This window comes from Parus major, chromosome 19, assembly GCF_001522545.3.
Source record: "Parus major isolate Abel chromosome 19, Parus_major1.1, whole genome shotgun sequence".
Taxonomy (NCBI): Eukaryota; Metazoa; Chordata; class Aves; order Passeriformes; family Paridae; genus Parus; species Parus major.
This window is the reverse complement of record NC_031787.1, coordinates 3,729,140-3,747,883: the sequence shown is the minus strand read 5'-3', so window position 1 is coordinate 3,747,883 and position 18,744 is coordinate 3,729,140. Positions and strand designations below refer to the sequence as shown.

Below are 18,744 nucleotides of genomic sequence, written 5' to 3'. Positions count from 1 at the left end.
CTTTCCATTTTTGATTTTTGGTAAGAGTTAGAATTGTTGCTGGTGTTTTAGATCCAAAGACTTTTCAGAAAAGCAAAGAGGGCAGATTTGGGGGAGAATGGGATGGACAAACCTCATTAACTTTTTTTTCTCATCCTGAGTCTTTCAAAATAAGTGGGATTATTTGAGGCATGGCTATTTATCTTCTTTTGTACATGTGGATGAGCAGGTAGCAAAGGAAAGGGCATGTGAATCAAGCTCAGTGCTAGCTGCTATTTTCTGCTTTTTTGAAAGTCAAAGGAGAGGAGTGGTGTGAGATTTTTGTGTGGCTTTTAATATGATTTTTTACAATGTGGTTTAATAAAAAAGCCCAGGTGGTCTTTAGCTTAAAGAGGGTTGTGATGCCTTGTCTTGGGAAAGGGGAGACAGAAGTTGAATCAGACATTGTCTCCTGGTGCAGCAGAACACGGGTTTGCTTGTTATCCAAACCTGTGAACCCAGTACTAAATATACTGAGGAGTATGTCTGGGAGGGATGAAAGTACCAGCTTTCAATTCTCTTTTCAGAGTAGATTTGCCTATTAAAGTTGAAATGGCATTGCCTTGAAAATGACAGTTTGTGCTGTCCACCTCCTGTGGAGGTGTTGCTGTGCCAAAAGCCGGTGGCACCTTTGCTGTCTTTTGGCTCAGCCAGTACCAAACCAATGACCCTGGTGTGGTGCTGCTGGGGGATTTGGATGCTCTGCCCAGAGCAGAGGTCTCTGTACTGGTACCAGCTGTGCTCTCAAACTATCATTACCTGGTAGAGGAGTGCTAAACATCTGGTATTTCCTGGAGTTTTCCCTGTTGTAAACACTACAGAATGTCTGTTAACCCTCTCCTTCCTCTGTGTCTTGTCCATGCATGGTCTCTTGAGGTTATTAGCTCCTGGGACACAAAACTTAGCTCCTAAGTGAGCAGAGACAGTTACATTCTTGTTTTCAAGACAGTGGTTCCCACCTTATTCCAGAAAAAGGTGTTTGGTCTCTTCTTGAGTGCCAGGTTTTACCCTGGCTGAAAAGGGTCCCCAGGATTGATGTTTCCCTTCATCTAATGTTGTTACCATCATGAAAACTGCCTTGCACATGTCTGTAGCCAAACTGGCACTGCATGAACACTAACACAGGTGTCCTCTGACAGCATGCAGCCCATCTGTCTCCTCCTTAGCAAATCACTGTGGAAACAAGATGTAAAGTCAAGCTCAGGCCTTGTCAAGGTGGGTTACCTGTGCAGAACTCCCCTTGCTTATAACAGCTCTGCCTTTCATGTCCTGGCTGTTAGCACTATGGAATTAGGTACTTAATCACATAAAGGTAAATCAAGCACAGAGTTGAAGAGCCCTGATGAATCCAGGCTGTGTTAATGTTATCCCTGAATTCTCAGTGTAAGGAGGTGAATATGTGCAGTCAGTTTATGCCTTGTGGTGCCACGTTTAGGTAGAAAAGGCTGTAGAAAATCCCAAAAGAATAATAAATGCCACCATTTAATACAATAAAATGGTTAAATTTGTAATTGGTACCTCTGTTGTTGCAGTCTGGGGGTGTAAAAGAAGGGATAATTACTCATTTTAATACTCTTCACCTCTCCCTGAGGCAGCCAGCTTAAGGCACATGGGGATGTAGGGAAGTGCAGAAGCAGCTCCCTGGGGCCAGGGTCTCCTTCAGGTGCAGGTCTTCACACAACACAGCTTTGGGTGCTGTGCTGCCTTCTGCCAAGTGTCCCACACCTCAGAGGTGCAAGGGAGGAGGGAAATCTGAATTTGAGTCCTCAAAGTCACATAAAAGCAGAGAAAAGATTAATACAAGTTAATTAGAGAGGTGAAGGAAAATAAATCTCTGGGGATATTTCTGGTGAAAAGCAAGCAATGGAGTTCTGGTAAAAAGGAAAAGTTTTGCTGAAATATTAATTGGCTGGGTCTTTAGGGGGCACCTTCTTCCCCTCTATGTTCTGCTCTCTGTTTTTAGAACCTCTTCTGGGAAGTGGTATTTAGTTCATAATTAAAATCCTGCTGATGGTATGCAAGTTACTCATGACTCAGGTTGTTCTCTAACACAGGCTGTGCTCCTTTTGTTCCTCCAGTCCCCACTGCATGACTGCTTCCTACAACATCAGTGGAGAAGGCTGGGGGGACAATGTTGTGAGGGAGAGAGAAGTCTCAGATGTAAGTGAAGGAGGCTTTATTTTGGGAAGTATGTCTTGGTACCCATCCCCTGGCATCTCAGCAGCTTTGGCTCTGGTTTGAAGCTGGACAGATACAACCTCTGAATCTCATGGCTGATATTGAGAAATGCTGCAGGTGCATCTCTTGGATGCAGAGGGAACTTCAGGTGGCCAAACAGGAGATGAGGAATCCTATGAGTCTGAATTGGAAGCTGGGTTTTATTTGTGTGATAGGTGCTTGGGGATTTGAGCGAGGGATTTGTAACACTGTCAACCCCACATCCTCTGAAAGAACCCCTTGGGATCCCAGAAATCATGAAGCTGACTTTAAAACCATGTTTTGTGCAAAAAAAAAAAAAAAATTACAATTTTTCCCTTGCTTTCTGCTATTTTAATACTTCAAAGTGCATGTGGAAACTTGTCTTTTAAGCTTTTTCTTTTCCCTTAAGTGTTTGATCAGTACAGTGAAATGCCAAACAGGTCTAAGCAAACTGTTTAACCACAGTGTTGGTGTTTAAGGATCAGCTGGACTAACATTTCCTGGGAATAATGGAATTTAGCTGGTGTGCCTTGGGGCTGAGGGGTGGCAAGGTGCTCATATAAAGGCCCTTCTAATACTGTGTTTAAGATGAAGTCTGAAAAGGAGCTTTTTGTTAAATAAAACTGGCTGTTTCTTGTTTGCATGATTCCTGGAGCTGGGGCATTTGGGGATGTACTAACCATACTGATTTTGCTGGGGGATATGATTATACAAATTAGCAATGCTTTTCTGAGATCTCACATTATCTGAAGGTAAGCTCTGCCCTGTACCAGTCTGTGACCAGAGGGGTGTGTCAGGCTGGGTGTGAGTGACTTTGTGGCCAACACTCATTACATAATGTCAGGGTGTTTTTCCTGTGCCCAGCTTCTGCACAGGATATTACAAAAAATAAAGTATTTACACAGCAGGCTGAAAAAAAGTTGGTGGATGTTGTCATAGCTCCAGTGAAAATAATTTTACCCCAAGGAACCACTAATGTATCTCTGGCCAAGTAAGAGGCTTTGAGCAAGAGGAAAAAAGCAGTTCTGCATGTAGTTATTGCACACACAGAATCAGATCAGATCCCAAAGGATTCTTTGCAAGGCTTTCTGTCTCCTCCCTCCTGCAGTCCTTGAGCCCATTGGAAAGTGTGAACATATAAAATAATATTTTTCAAGCTCCTGGACTAATTAGTGTGCAGCAGGACATGTCCAAAGCAGTCTTGGTCTGGGCAAACTTGTCATGTTGCAACTTGTATTCAGATGAGAATTTATCCAGGTCCAGCTACACTTGCTCCTGGCAGGACTCCACAGATACTTGGAGCAGGTTCTGACTTGAAATTGTGTCTGCATCAACTGTGAGAATTGGAGACTCAATCTGCAGATGTGATGTGTGTCTGTATTGTTTTGGCACCTTGTAGGAAAACACACTCCCACCTAAGGTCTGGGTCAAGGATCTCCCTTCCTGGGGACTCCAGTCACCAAACTTGTGGGAGGATTATTAATGCTGAGATTTCCAGTATTTTATTTTTACTTTAATAGCAGCATTGCTCCTGGGAGTTGACATGAGGCAGCAGAGCAGTGTAACACTAGAACCTTTTTGAATGCTCTCTTGACTTGAATCTGCAGAAGATGATTCATTGCATGTAGCTCCTAAGGCAGCAGAAGGTTAAAATTGGCTAAGAAAAGGTAATTTCCCACTTACACATTTTCTTGACCAATTTAAGATATGAGAACATTGAGCTGGGGTAATTCTTCTGGTCCCACATTTGCCCTGTGCTTGTATGTGTGTGTGGAGTTGTAGATGGGTATGCAGCTCAAAAAAACCCAAAGTCTGTGAAACAAATGGTGGGGTTTTGTTTTGTTGTTGTTTTGTGGTGATTCATGATGCTGGCAGGCAGTTTTGGACATGTTATTACTCCCAGGTACAAGGGAGCTGTGTTATAGAATAGCTGACCTCACCTGAGGGTCTGTGGCTCCTGCTTTTTGCTTGGTGTGGATTTTGTTGCCCTCTGTCATTGAGAGTCTGAAGCCAGTTGTTCAGCCTGTGCTTCTGCTTTCTCTTTTTTTTTCTGGGCTCTGCCTGCTAATGTTAGCAAGACAGTATTGATCTCTTCAGAAGAACACATTAATTTTGCATTTGCCTATCAGACAGCTGTGCGTGGGTGGTGATAATCCCTGTTAGTCTTTGGACTCACTTTTCAAATGTCAGTCTGTGCCATCATTGCTATTGCACTGCTTAGAAACAGCTTTTTTAGAGACAACTTTCCTGTTCCTTTTCTGCACCAGTTCTAGGAACAGTATTGTGCAGCCTCGGTGGGGTCAGACTGAGATGATTTTCCCAGCTGTGGTGGGAGATCTTCCCTGTCTCTCAGGAATGTTGTTCCTCCAGCCTCTCTAGTCAGTGTTGCTGCTGCTTTTCTTGGAAAGCTCCCTGGGAGTAGTGGACTTCTGGCTTTGATGAGTTGAGAGCTTGCAATAGGCTTGTGGCCTTTATTTAGGACTTAAATGGGGTTATTTTGGTGGTGAAATTTCTAGATCTGGTGAGCTCTCCTTGGTTGTGCCTGTTGCTTCCAGTGGGGCAAGGGGTACTAACCCAGTCTTTGTCATCTTTGGAGGTTCTCCTCTGGCTCTGCACTCCTGGGAACTGGGAGAGCTGTAGATCTCAGATCTAGATCCCCTTTGAGGGTGATCCATTGCTGCCTGGTTACCTGTTTCCATTTGGAAGTGCATTTCACCATCCATTGGGAAGCCTGTTCTTGTGGTTAGCCCAGCTCTTCTGAAAGTTCTTGGGTAACCCTGGGGAAACTCCTTCCTCTGTCCCACTCCCTCTCTGGTGAAACCACTTCTTGTCTGTCTTTTGGCCCTTAGATGGGAAAGTTTTAGTGAAAACATTCAACTTTGGCTGTCAAGAAAGGAGTTGAACAGCTTCTGGAATATTTGTGCTCAGACCTTAGGAAGAGGAGGTACAAACTGTGGTCAGCACTGTGTAGGAGTAGTTCTGCTTGTGGGGCACTGACACAGGCATTGCACAGGGGATTTGTAGTCACAGGACACATGCTGTTGACTGGTTGCATATTTGAGGCAGAAAATAGTTTTACCACTTGTACACAAAGCTGATGCTTCCCATCACAACTCGTTTTTTCAGTCATGTGTGGGCAAGGTGCCTCATTTTTGTCCTGAACAAATGTGCTCTAGGATCTTCCTTTCTCCATATGAGGCTTGGAAATCTCAGCTTTGGCCATGCATAACTGAGCAGGAATGTCTGTAGCATTAGGATGTGGTTTGCATGGTCTGCCCTCAGAGGGGATTTCTGGGGAAATGCTGGCTTTTAGCTTTTCTGCTATTGGTTTGCAGCTGTAAGCATTTTTTCTTATTTCTGGAGCTGACAGTTGCAGGTGGGAAGTTGCTCTTGGGAAAGTAAAAGCAGGTGTTCTCTTGGATGTAAGTGTGAGAGCAGTATGATACCTTGGAAATGTTATGATTTGTACCCAGCCTGGATTTCACAGGCAAACATCATCTTGGATCAGCATGATCAGTCCTGTAGCTTCTTCATGACGATTTTACCTTCAGGGAATGGCTGTCCTTTTTAATGATTCATTAGTTTTATCAAACTGCATCCCATAGATCCAGCTGGCTGGGACTGGGGAGGATGAGGATTGCATTGCTGCTGGGAGTGAGGGAAAAGCAGAGCAGCAGGGAGGAGAGGGTGTGGGGTGAGTGGGGGGCTGTGTGGGGCAGCTCTGCCCTGGTGTTTGAAGGCAGCTCAGCTGCACTCTGGGGATTGGTTCAGTGTGACACTGTTGAAAAGAGTGGTTTTAGGGGGAAACAGCTGAGCAAGACCTTTTAGGGGCTATGGTTGATGCCTTTCATCCTTCAGGACTGCTGCCAAGGCTCTGGTCAGCAGGAGAACTCTGCACCACAGCAGACTCGGTGCCTGAGGAGCCCTGAAGCCCAAAGAGGGAGATCCTCTTTCCACACCAGCACAGAGGGTCACAGCCATGACATGTGCCCACATTTCCCTCCTTTAATTTGCTGCCTGGGCTCCTCCCTCTGACAACTTCCAGATCCTCTCCTTGTGCTGACTCCAACCCTGTTACTTCCTGGGCATTTTATGCCCTCAGAACTAAGGGCTTGGGTTTTATTTTACTTTCTTTTATTTTTATTTTCTTTGAAAGGTTGAAGGTTTTTTTTTTAATGAATGTGTTTCCCCATTGTTTCCTTCCTGCATGTTGACCTCGTACCCACTGTAGGCATGACAGCTATTCTGATGTCAGCCGCCGGACTGCCCGTGCACCTCACCCGTGTGCCGCAAGCTGCCAGCACCCATAAGGCCACTAAAAAACACAGCTCAGTTAAGGAGGGGAGGAAAGTGTCCAAGAAAGGTAGTTCCTGCTCAAACTCTGATATTTGCTTCCATCTCCTTCTCTTTATCTCTCTGCCCTCCTCTTTCCCTGTTGTCTCTCCCCCCCACCCTCGTGGCTCTTCTGGTTTGATGTCGATGTTCATCCCAGCGAGGGGAGAAGCAGGACATGTCTCCCCTGACCTGCAGCATCTCTGACAGGCTCTGAAATGGCATGGTAAAGTAGGTGTGGTCCTGTGGTAGATCAGCTTGTTTCCACACAAAATTAAAGCTGGAACTGATCTGTTCTCTGCATGTCAGACTCCACCAGCCTCCCCTGTGATCCTGCTACACCCTCTTGGGGAGTGTCCATATTCCAGGACCTTCTGAGTTGTTGGTGGGATGAGTCTGAGAGCTGAGAGACCATTAAGAAGAACATCAAATCCGTATGTGCTCTGCAGAGATTTGCTTGTGAGCCATGCTTGTCATGATTGAGTCATGGGATGACAAGGATCTCCCAGACAAGCAGGCTCCTGAGTCATGTAGGGCTTTCTAGGTCAAATTGCAGAGGATTTGTTCTCTCCACCTCAGTCTGGGGTGGAAGGAGTGGAGTGGAGAGTCCACCACTCTCAGGTGGACGTGCACTTGCAGGAAGGGATGGATTGCCTCAGCTCTCTTGCTGAGCAGAGCCCCCTCCAGGGTAGGGCTTTTGTTTCTCCTCTTCATAGCTGACTGGCAGCCCTCACCTTCACAGAGCCTGTGGCTCCCAGCTGAGAGCCTGGATCCCATCCATGTGTAGCAGCCCTGGGACTCTGCAGGGGTAGGTGTGAATCCAGCACGGTGTAGCTGTAGAGGTTGTTTGCCAACCCTGGCATAGGGGTGTCAATCACCACCAAACCTACAGCATGTCCCCCTTTGGATAAGCCAAGTGGGGAGAGTAGAGACTCTCAACACAGAGATCTCTACATTTAAGAAAGGGAAGAGCCTAGAGGTGGGGAGGAAGAGGCACCTGCCTGTCTAGGGAGTTTTTTTGTACCTTTTTCTCTCTTTAGAGTCCATGAGGTCCAAAGCTGTCTGAAGAAGGCAGGAAGGAAAATAGAAATTAAATGAGGAGGGAGGTATTTTATGGAAATGCATTATGGAGAGAGCTGTAAGAAGGAGTGAGAGAGCAAATGTGGAGTAGGATGTGTGATCGAGGGGGAGGAGAAAGCAGGGGCGGCAGGAGAAGCAGCAAAGAACAGGAGGAGCAAAGGAAAATGGAGGTGAAGAAGAGCTGAGCAGAGGTGGGTGGCAGAGAGGCTGGATGAGGATCCTGCTCCTGGAGCCAGCTGGCAGTGTGGTGGGGTTGTGTGGCTCCTGGTGCTTCACTCCTGGCACAGGCAGCATACAAGGGCAGGAATGAGGGCTGGGTGGTGGGGATGCCCTGGAAACAGTGCCAGAAGGGAGCTGTGGTGTGGCCAGGCCCTCATACAGAGCCACTGGCTTGCCCTGCTTGCTGGAGGAGCCCAAAACAAGGGCCAGGCCTGTGCTGATGTTGGTCACCTGCTGCTGCTTAGTGACATGGGACAGCTGTTATTTAGGTTGCAGGCTGGCCACAGACACAGCCTGGCTGGCTCTGCCTTCTCTGTAGGGTCTGTTGGTCCAGGTGCTGCTCTGCTCTCAGCATCCAGCCCTCCCTGGCACCGTGCAAACAGCCAGGATGCTGCAAGGGTGGGATGTTAACAGGAGGATGTGTCTTGTGACTTCTGAGCTGGGTGGGGAGAGCAGCAGTGCAGGGCATGGAAAGGGAAGTGGGGAGGATGGGACACGGAATGGGAGGTGAGAGCGGCACACACCGCAGTGGGTGTTCCTGTGGCTGTAGCTGTGCACTCCATCAGCATCACTTCTTGCAGCTCCTCAGCGCTGGCTCAGCCCCAGGGCACGCTGTCACCTCCCTGCCAGCTCTGCAATGCCACCTGCTGGGGCTGGGCTGCTCCGGAGGAACTGAGAGGCAACACAGCAGGAGGGATGGAATGGGAAAGGGACATCAGGCATCTCCTTCTCCCATCCAGCATGACAGGATTTGTCCCAGCTCTCCCCATCCTGCCCATGATATGCTGCAGAGCAGACTTGCAGGTCAGCCCTTTCCCACACTGACCCATGAGAAGGGGAAACTTTGTGTGGTTTATGTTGTTAAAATTTCCCCTCTTATTTTTGAAAGCAGGATTCTTGCTGGGATACCAGTCCTGTGGAGTGCCTCACTCCTGGGATGCAGAATGTGTTCAGTTCCTTCTAGGAGCAAGCTGTGTTTGTACAACACCCCTCAGGGCTTAAGAACATTGTTCTGCAGTGCAGGTACTGAACCTGACTTTTGGCCAGACTGTTCTCCTTCCCTTCACAGACCCTGATGCTGCCAACAGACAGAGATGGGCTCGTTTTGTGCCCTGCACTTCTGCACCACGTGTTCTTTACCCCATCCCTTTAGGATTTTCCATCATGAAGAGCTCTGCATCCAGGACTAGATGCAGCATTTCACTGAGCACAACCAGCTGGTGGTGGGTGCAGTGTGCCCCTCCTGAGCCCCTTCTCCCTCCCTCCTGCTGCTGCCAACCCTGCTCCCACACGGGGTGAGGCAGTGCTGGTGGAATTACGGCTGGCTCTGTGAATAGCTGGGGTGTGTTAAATAGATGCACTAATTAGTCAGAACTCATTAACATTGTTGCTGCTCTGGCAGGGATGTCTCTGGCACAGCCAGGTGCTGCAGGGCTTGGGGAAGCCCTAGTCTCTGTGCAGCCTCTGCCATCCCCGTGGATCGGTGCTGCCTCGGGATGCTGCAGCCGCTGTCCCAGCATCGCTGGCTGGGACCTGACTGCTCTCTGGGAGGCAGGAGGGCAGGTGCCTTGTCCTGCTCTCCCCAAGTGCTGCTTGTGCATAGAGCTGGCCACCACAGGGCTCCCCAGCCTTTCCAAGGAGCTCCAGGGACTGCTTGGGTCTGCTGTGTCAGGAGGTTTCCCTGCACATCCATCCTCTCTGGGATGGACACTCACTGCAGGTGCTGCTGTGAGGAAGGAGAGGAGCACACTCATCCTTCCTTGCCATGCACCTGCAGCTGGATGTACAGACTGTGCCTTTGGGATGGGTGGGACTGGGGAGCCCCTCAGGGTTGGGAGATCTTGTTGTTCCTGTGGGGAAACATATGCTGAAGGAGACAGGCTGCAGAAACAGGGATGCTCTGACCAGAGCAGCCTGGTCACTGGATGATCCTGCTGAAATGCTGAATATGGAGAAATCTATAGATTTGCAAGTCCAGGGAGCAGAGGTGATGGGAGCTGTGTGACTGTCCATGACAATAACTAGGAACAACCAGTGTCTGGCCTGCAGAGGATATCAAAAAAAGTCTGCTGGAAACCATATGGCTCTTTCTGAGCTACAGAAGGAGACATAACTGGTGCAAGCATTTGATTGCCGTGGAAGGATTCAAAACACATCTGTTAAATGTTGCCCATGGAAAGCCCTTGCTGCAGCAGCAGCTTATTATCTACAGGGAGGAAGGGGAAGCTTTAAAAACAATTTGATATTCTCTCTTTGTAAATGAAAGAATAGTAAACATTGTTTGGCATCCTGGATAAATCTGTAGCACAGCACTGGGCCAGCTGGTGATAAACAGCACCGGTCGATTCTTCCAGTCCATTTTCAATCCACTATTGAATCCAGAAAACTCTGGGGGTTGACCAGGCTTTGATGATCCCAGGGGATGGCTAGAACAAAGATTTGGAGGCAAACACTTTTATGGAGTAAACAGCCCTGTAAGGAAGTGATTCACGTGCTGGAGCATACGTGGCTCGTGCCATGGTCCCAGCTGCCTCCTGGGTCCCCCTGTGCTGCTGGGTTGTGACCAGCCAGATGTGCTGGTCTGCCCAAGGAAGGCCATGTGGGCTTTGCTGTCCTTGTTGAAAAAGAGCTCTCAGCATCAAAAGGCTTCTTTGGGACTTGGCTTTAAAATCCTTGCAGCTGGGGATGGATTTTTCTAAAGTTTCAGGGCTGCCTGGCCCTTTCTCTCTCCAGGCAGCTTTGGTGCTCTAAATTCATTAGAGCATTGTCAGAGCAGAGTGACAGGGACAGGGTGCAGATGGCACCGTGCAAATCCATGAGGCATGGGTTTCCTCAGGTTAGCTGAGGCCTGCATCACCTTCTGCCTCTTTGGTTCCCTGAGCTCCATCCTAATGCCAGCTGGTGAAGTAGTGTAATGCCCAAAATCCCAAGGACTTTCCTGTCTTGCTGTTACCCAGCTTTGCACCAGAATTTTTGTCTCCTTTCATTGAGTTCATTTGAGTGAGCCTGGCCAGTTCTTGGGTGAGTTAGTTCTTTGTTCCTTGGAGCTGCTCCAGAGAAGAAAAGTCACAAGGGATTCTGTGGAAGGAGCATCCCCTACAACCCTGAATGAGCTGAACTTCTCTAAAGCTGCTTGGATCTGCTGTGCAGGTGGGAGCAGGTGAGCTGGGGCTTTCTGCCAAGTGCTGGGCAGGTGTTGCTGCTGGTGTAACACACACCCCCTGCTCCCTTCCCTCGCTGTCTTCACCTTGGCTGTGCATCCTTTTGGCTTTGCTTCCTCCAGCCCAAAGCCAGAGGAGACAAGAAGGTCACTTCAGAAAGAGCCACCTGGAGAGTGCAGGTTGGGTGGAGAAGGACTTGGTGGTCTGTCTGTCAGGCAGCACAGGGATGAGAACACGGTGATCATCATGGAGGAGGATGGACTTAGGGGGATAGTAGCTAGTCCTGTTCACAGCATTCTTCTTAAAACCTGTGAAGCAGAAGAAGCTGAAGCCTCCATCTCCTGTAGGGCCATGAAGGTCTCCAGAGGCTGATTCCAGCTGCCACACGTGGAAAGTGCCACCCTGTGTTTGCCAGCCTGGAGTACAGACCTCACACAACACTCGGCCAGAGGGTTTCAGGCACAGCGAGCTGGGACAGCCCAGACTGATCACATCCCCTTCAGACTCATTCCTAACTCCTGATCCTCTGCATGCAAGCAAAGTCCCAGCAGAGAATTCTTGCAACTGTTTCTGTTCTTAAGAAAAGAACACAAGGAGCTACATTCCCTGTGAGATCTGGTGTTGAGGCCTTGAAAAGCAGCTCCTGGCACTGCTGAGCCCTTGGCCTCAGAAGTGGAAGCCTGAGGCTTGCCCAGGCTCCTCCCTGTTTCCTGCTCTTGGGACAGTTCTTGGAAATGATTTTCTAGGGGATTTTGGCCCCTGAAGAGGAAAACACCTGCTTCTGTGTTGTTCTTTGGCTTAGTGCTTAATCCTGTTGCCACCTATCTGGCCTGGGATCTCCAGAGATCTGTCTTCACAGCCCTGCTCTGCCTGACATGTCAGGCATCCCTCCTGCCCAGCTCTGGCACTTGGAGTGAACATCCCTTCACCTCCTGGGCTCCTCTTCTTGCTCTGTGTGCTCAGCCACCCCTTCTTCCTGCTACTGCTGCCAGAAATCATGGGTTTCAGGATGGCCAGGAATCCCCTTCTGAGAATAACTCATCTTAATGACTGTGTTTTCATTTAGCAGAGTCCAGCCCTCAGTTCCTCAGTCTTCTTAGCTAAAAGATGTTTGTGCTCTGCCTTACTCTCTCCCATGGTGCTCTAGGGAATGAGGGAATTGTACCTGATGGAGGATCTGTGCCATCCAGGCTTTTGCCTGTTCAGTACCACTTGTGATATGTAAGCAATCCTTCCCTTCTGCTTCATTTTGGCTCTCCATGAAAAGTGGTTATCCAGAAAATAGCACCCCCCCTTCCTGCTTGTACAGACATGGTTCTTCGGACTGGAATAGCAGCTGCACTGGCTGTCTCTTCATGTGCAGCTTTTTGAACCACAGAGCCAATACTTGTGAACCCTCTGTCTTCCCTGAAAGGCCCAGAGTGGATGGGGAGAGCTGAAGATGGGTCATGCAGGTATGGCTGCAGCTCTGATCTCTGCCTGATCCACATGATGATGCTCTGTCCTTCTGGGAGTGTGGAGTTGGGAGCAGCAGTTCTGTCCATGCTAAAGCATCCACCTGGACAGGAGGGAGATTGGAGAAGGAAGAGCTACACCTTGACCAACCTGTTTGTCACAGCACTGTTTTCTCCTGATGTCTCCCAGAAGTGGATTCAAGAAGAAAGGACGAGGTTCCCCCAAGCCAAGTGTCTGATCTCTCTTTTGCCTCCTGCCAGGTGCAGTTGTAACATGACTTGTGCAAATGTTTCCTTTCCCAGGCTGGTGGAAAAGCCTGGCAGCTTCTATGGCAGACCTGATGGCTGCTAAGGAGCTCCTCTCATCTCACCCAGGGCCAGGTGCCTTGCAGAGGCATGGAATTGCTTCCTGGCTTAAGCCAAGCCTTACTCAGCAGCTCCAGGATGATGGGCTGTGAGTTGAGCTGACAGTGGATGCACTCAGTGATAATTTGCTCTTGGTGTTGTGTGATGTTTGTTGCTTGATCCCATAATGCCTCCAGGGCCCAGGCTGCTGGGGCTGGAGGGCTGCTCAGGTGTCTGTGCCCGGGTGGATGGGACCAGGGATTATATTTGGGAAGATGCAAAGATACTGTGTCACACTGCAAATAGGGTTCATGTTAAAAGCTGGTTTATTTTGTACACCTGGTGACTTGCACCGTGTCTTCCAGGTATGAGTGTGTGGAAGCTCAGGACAAAGGTCACTATTTCATGTTAAGGATGTGGAACTCAGTTGCTGTATTCCAAACAAGACCTGAAGCTCAGTGTGTTGCTGGGTTTTCTTGCTGGGCACCAGCTGGGGGGGTTTGGGAATGCCTTTTTATCTCCTCTGACAACACAGACTGTGTGATCCTCTATCCCATCAAGACTGTTGAGTTTGATCCCAGTTGGCTCTGGTGTGCACAGACAGTCGGGCTGGGATGTGCCTGGTGTCACTTGGGGTGTGTGGGGAGAACTGGAGCTCACCAGCCACAGACAGAGCTAGTGGGAACTGTGGCTGAAAGCAAAGCCTTTGCTGGGCTTGTAGGGATCTGTTGGAGTGTTCTCTTCTCCCCCTCTAAGCCTGACCTTTCTCTTTGGCATCCTGGCCAGTGACCTGCTTGTCTCCCTTCTCTCTAGCTCACCCCACACGTGCCCATCATACCACACAGTGTCTGACTTCTCTGTCTCATCTCTCCTTGTGCAGCCACACCAACAGAGCCAGAATCAGTGGTGAAGAAGTACCTAGAAGAGCTGAAGAGTGCTCCTGCTGATGAGGTAAGAGGACAGTGAATTAACTCCAGCTTGCCCAGTTCACTGGGGTGCCAAGGAAACCACAGCAGTGCCCAAGGACCATCCTTCCTTGGGTGTCTGGTGTGGTACATGGTGCTGCTTGCAGTGGCGTTGTTGATGTGAGGTGGAGAGTCCTCAGCACTGCCTGAAGTTCACATGTGACAACAGGGAACTTGTCCTCATCAGAGGACCGTGATGAAGGCACAGTGTGGATTGAATAGCTCATCCTGCCAGTGCCTCCCCATTTATTTTAGAGGAAGGAGTTTGGTTTTGGTCTCAGTGCTGAGAGATCAAAACTGGAGACCAAACACTGCACTGGAACTCCTTTGCAGAGAAACAGGATGTAAGCATGCTCTTCTCTCTGACTGATGACAGCTCTCCACCTCCTGGACAACGCAGGAAGTGGAGTGGAGCATAACCAGCCAGATTAGGAAACTTGTCTCTGTGTCCTTAAATTTCAATTAAAGCTGCAGGCAAATGTTCCTGAAGCATCTCCTTGATGGCTTCCTTGGTGTGTCAGTCCTCAGGAACAGCCTGTGCTCACACCACACAATGGTTTCTCCTCTAGGACTGCATGATCTGCATGGAGAAGCTGTCCTCCCCCTCGGGCTACAGCGACTCGTGCCAGTCCAGCACCATCAGGCCAGAGGCCGTCGGTCGCCTGAGGAACTGCCAGCACTCCTTCCACATGCTCTGCATGCTGGCCATGTACTCCAATGGGAACAAGGTACTGAGCTGGCCCATCCTCACCAGGCCCCTGTGTGCAGGTGGCTGGGCTGTGGAGCTCTGATGTGGCTTTTCTCCCCTGGCAGGATGGCAGTTTGCAGTGTCCCTCCTGTAAAACCATCTACGGAGAGAAAACCGGCACCCAGCCCAAAGGGAAGATGGAGATCTCCACTTTCCCCCAGTCCCTCCCGGGACACAAGGACTGTGGGACGATCAGGATTGTGTATCACATCAGCAGGGGCATCCAGGTGAGTGCCCAGCCTGCTGCCAGACAGCACAGGCTGGGAGAGCCTCCCAGAAAATTCCTGGAATTCAGTGTAGCACCTTCTGGCAGCCCTTTGCTGAGCAGCCTGTGGTGCCTGGAGCCAGCAGCTGCTCTGGTTGTTCTTCAACGTGTGAGGGTCTCCTCCATCAGAGATATTTTCCTGAGCAGCTCCAGCTGTTCACCTGCAGTAAAGTCTGATGTCTGCCTGAAACAAGGAGACTGCCCATGATCACAAAGTGGGAAACATCCCACAGTGTGGCATGTCACAGCTGACGTTAGTTTCAGTGGTGGGAGTGAACTTTCAAAGGTTTGAGCTGTGTGCCCTTTTTCAGGTGTTACCAGACCACATGGAAAAAGCTGTTTTGTGGTTTGGGGCTGTCTCCCACCAGAATTTAGGCAGAGTATCCTGGCATGAGATTGCATTTGGAGGATCTGTAATACTCACATAAGAAAGAACAAGTCAGACACCTTGTTCTCCCCAGCAATACCTTTCTGCCTCCATGGAAGAGCAGGTTTGGCATGGGCCTATGTCAGATCCTGCTGCTGAGGGATTGTCCAATTCATATGACTAATCTGTCTCATCTCTTGCAGGGCCCGGAGCACCCCAACCCTGGGATGCCATACACAGCCAGAGGCTTTCCTCGCTATTGTTACCTGCCAGACAATGAGAAGGGCAGAAAGGTGAGGTATCACACCCTCATTAACATCACCTTCTTAACCTGTCAAGCTCCTGGTGAGCTGCATGCATGGCAGTCTCCTAGCTGCTGCTCCTAGCTTTGTTTTTCCTTTTCCCCTCTAGGTCCTGGAGCTCCTGAAGGTGGCCTGGAAGAGACGTCTGATTTTCACAGTGGGCACCTCCAACACCACAGGCGAGAGCAACACAGTGGTGTGGAACGAGATCCACCACAAGACTGAGATGGACTCAAACCTGAGTGGCCATGGCTACCCTGACCCCAACTACCTGGACAATGTGCTGGCAGAGCTGGCTGCTCAGGGTGTCACCGAGGACTGCCTGGGCCAGTGAGCCTCAGGGGCCACCTAGTGCACTTATTCCTGATGCCTTAAGTTGCCATGTCTGACCACCCGTCACACTGAGCAATAACAGTTCCGTGGGAGCCCTGCCCGCTCTTCACATTTTTATGGGGGGGTGGGAAGGATATTTTTGTAGAAGCTGTGCTTGTGTCTCTGGGTGGGATTGGTGGCTGCAGCCAGGAGCAGCTGGGATGGGACTGAGGTGACAGATGTCCTGGGGAAGGCAGGACCTTCCTTTGGTAATGCCTGAGGACAGGATGGGAGAGGAGTGCCTTGCTTCTAATAAACCACGTGGAAGTCAAGCAGGGTCCTCCTTTTGGGACACATCAGCTCCCTGTCTGAGGCACTTCTTGCCTCCCTCCTGCCGTGTATCTCTGCTCGGTTCAAATAAACTCTTCATTCTCACAGCAAGACCCTGCTCTGCCTTCCTGCTGCCTTGGGGTGGCTCTCTGGGGAACCAGCCTGCTCTGTGGAGCCACAAACAATCCAGCCAGCCAGCAGGGAGGAGGGGGAGCTCAGCTCTGCTGCAGGAACACACATCTCAGTGGTCCCAGGGGTCATGGTTCCAGCCTGTCAGTGCTTTGGCCACTGGAGTTTGGTGGTCTGTGGCCATGGTGCCAGCAGAGGTGACTTATCAGTGTCCACCCTGTGGGAAACTGCATCCCCCTGCTCTTGGCTGTGGGCTGCCAGCCCCACTCCTCCCATCCCAAAGATGAGAGGCAGAACCTGTCCCTGTCTCGCCTTCTCTCAGGTGAAATGGCAGCAATTCAGTGAAGCCTGTGCAGGGAGGAGCTGCTGTGCTTTGTGCTGCTGCTGCTGCAGGGCTGCTGGTGCCACCAGCTGGTGACAGTCACCTCCCAGCAGCAGTGGTGGCCAGCCCAGCTGCTAGCAGCGATGCTCTGGCTGGGAGCCTGTTCCTGCTGCAGGTGCTGGCACCTTGCAAATGGGATATTGTCCCAGTAGCCTTGTGTACATTGTCCCCAGGCTGCTTGTCACATGGGAGCTGTTATCTTTGAAGAGCTCTTCCCCTCTCTGTAGCCACCACAAACTGCACATTAAATCCATCCACTCCATCCCTTTGGCACTGGTGCCATCTGCCATTGCACCTCCTTCCTGAGAAATCTGGGATGGGGCTGAGCTTTGTGGCATTGCTACCTCGACCTGGACCAGCTGAGGGGTACTTTGCTTCCTGTTGTGCCAATATAAAAACTAAAGGTTTTTCTGAGCCATTGAGGGGTGGATCTTTTTCTGCAGGCTCTGAGGGGAACTCCTTAAACATCCAGTGAACTCTGGGCATGCTGCAGGAATGGCAGCTCCTTGGGAGCTGCAGTGACGTGTCTGTGTTGCTAATCTCTACACAAACGGGCTCTGTCTGCTTCTCTCCCACCCTGGTTGCAACAGGGAAAGGTCTTGAGTTCAAACTTCAGCTTTGTGTCCCTGGATCATGTTATCCCAGCAATCAAAGCAGTGAATTGAAGCGAAAATTGAAGCAGCCCTGCACAGAGCAAGAATTTCCTGCTGAGCCTGGTCCAAGGCATCTCCAGCAGCTGCTGCTGGGTGTGAATCAGCTGGAGCCTCCCTGCATCTGGGCTGGTCCAGGGCAGGGGCACTGGGCTGTGGTGAGCCAGCCGAGCTCAGCAGCTCATCCCTGACTGCCCAGTTTTTGGGCATGAGGCATCTCCTAAAGTCCTTGCCCTCTCTGTGCTGGACCCAAGGTGGCCTAGTCCCTGTGGCAGGGGGATCCAAGGGGTGGAAAGGAGCAGAGCCAGGTGCTCAGGCACGGTGCTATAGGGATTTTCACCCTTTGAAAGGTGGGATGAAAGCATAACCATGGTGCCTCTCAGAGCCAGGAGGGGACAGAGCCCCAAATAAACGCTTATGATGCTCCCAGGCACATCTGACCAAAAGCCTTGTGTGCTCTCAGCCTAGGGAGAGGACAGGGGGGCGTCTCTCCCAGCCCCTGTGGTGATGGCTCATCTGCCACAGGGTGGTTATTATTAGCCCAGCCTTGACCCCGCAGCTATGCTGGGTACCGGCAGCTGAAACTGTGACTCACTGTCCCCCTGCGTCACCCCCCTGCGTCACCCACCCTGCCCTCACCTTGCTGCTGGCACCTTGCCGGCCGGGGAGCACCAGGAAGGGGTCTGGGGGAACTGGGGGGGTCCCTGAGCCGAGTGTTGCTGGATGGGTGCGGGGGATAAGGAGGAGGAGGGACGGAGGCTGCAGCTGCGCCAGTTTTCCCCTCTGCAGCTGGACGGTGTAATCTTTGAATGCCCCATTTCCATCTAATCTGAAGGCGCGGTCCGGCCCCTTGGGAAGGGGGGGGAAATCTCCTCCCACGCAGGAGTGGGCAGCAGCCGCTCCCCTTGGCAAACACGGGAGAAGGAGCGCTCCCACCCCTGTGCGGGGGGAGCGGCGGTGAGGGGCTCCCGCTCCAGGGCCACATCCCTGCCCCCTTCCCGAGGGCTTGGAAAGGGTACGAGAGATGGGGAAATGTCAGCGTGGGGTGGCCCCAGAACTGAAAATGCTTCCGCGCTCCTGGTGCTGGGTGGGAGCGTTCACCTGAATGCCGGGATTTGGCTTAATTCGGGTGTGATGCTTCGCAGCGCTTCCCTGCCCGCGGGGCAGGGCTGGCTGCACCCGAACCAGTCGGGCACGGGCTCACCCCTGGCTCCGGGGGCCTGGTGGGCACAAGGAATCCGCACGGAGTTGGGTCTTGGTGGGGCGAGTGGGGTCCAGGACGATTTGCCCGGCTGCCCCCACAGCGCCAACAAAGACTGAGTCCTGCCAACCCATCCTGGAACATGGCCCCGGTGCCTCCTCTGCCTCAGTTTCCCCTTTCACGTGACTGTCTTGTGCCTTGACTCCTCGCAGGTGCCTCGGGGGTCCTGCAGGGCGGTTCCCAGCGGGTTTGGGACCAGCGGGTGACTCGGGATGCTCAGTGTCC

The 18,744-nt window shown here is 50.9% G+C and overlaps 1 protein-coding gene across 3 annotated transcripts in view; it reads left to right on the top strand.

Moving 5' to 3' along the window:
* The window catches only part of DTX2 (deltex E3 ubiquitin ligase 2), a 34,069-nt gene extending 17,859 nt beyond the window's left edge, over positions 1-16,210 (top strand). The window contains exons 5-10 of one of the 3 annotated variants that reach the window (XM_015646292.3): positions 6,449-6,580; positions 13,689-13,759; positions 14,343-14,501; positions 14,587-14,748; positions 15,357-15,446; positions 15,565-16,210. In XM_015646292.3, coding sequence (XP_015501778.1) covers positions 6,449-6,580; positions 13,689-13,759; positions 14,343-14,501; positions 14,587-14,748; positions 15,357-15,446; positions 15,565-15,789 — 839 coding nt within the window. In that variant the 3' untranslated portion in view covers positions 15,790-16,210. The remainder of the gene's footprint in view (positions 1-6,448; positions 6,581-13,688; positions 13,760-14,342; positions 14,502-14,586; positions 14,749-15,356; positions 15,447-15,564) is intronic. The other 2 variants (XM_015646294.3, XM_019008567.2) reach the window with 2 other exon arrangements.
* Positions 16,211-18,744: the final 2,534 nt, after the last annotated feature.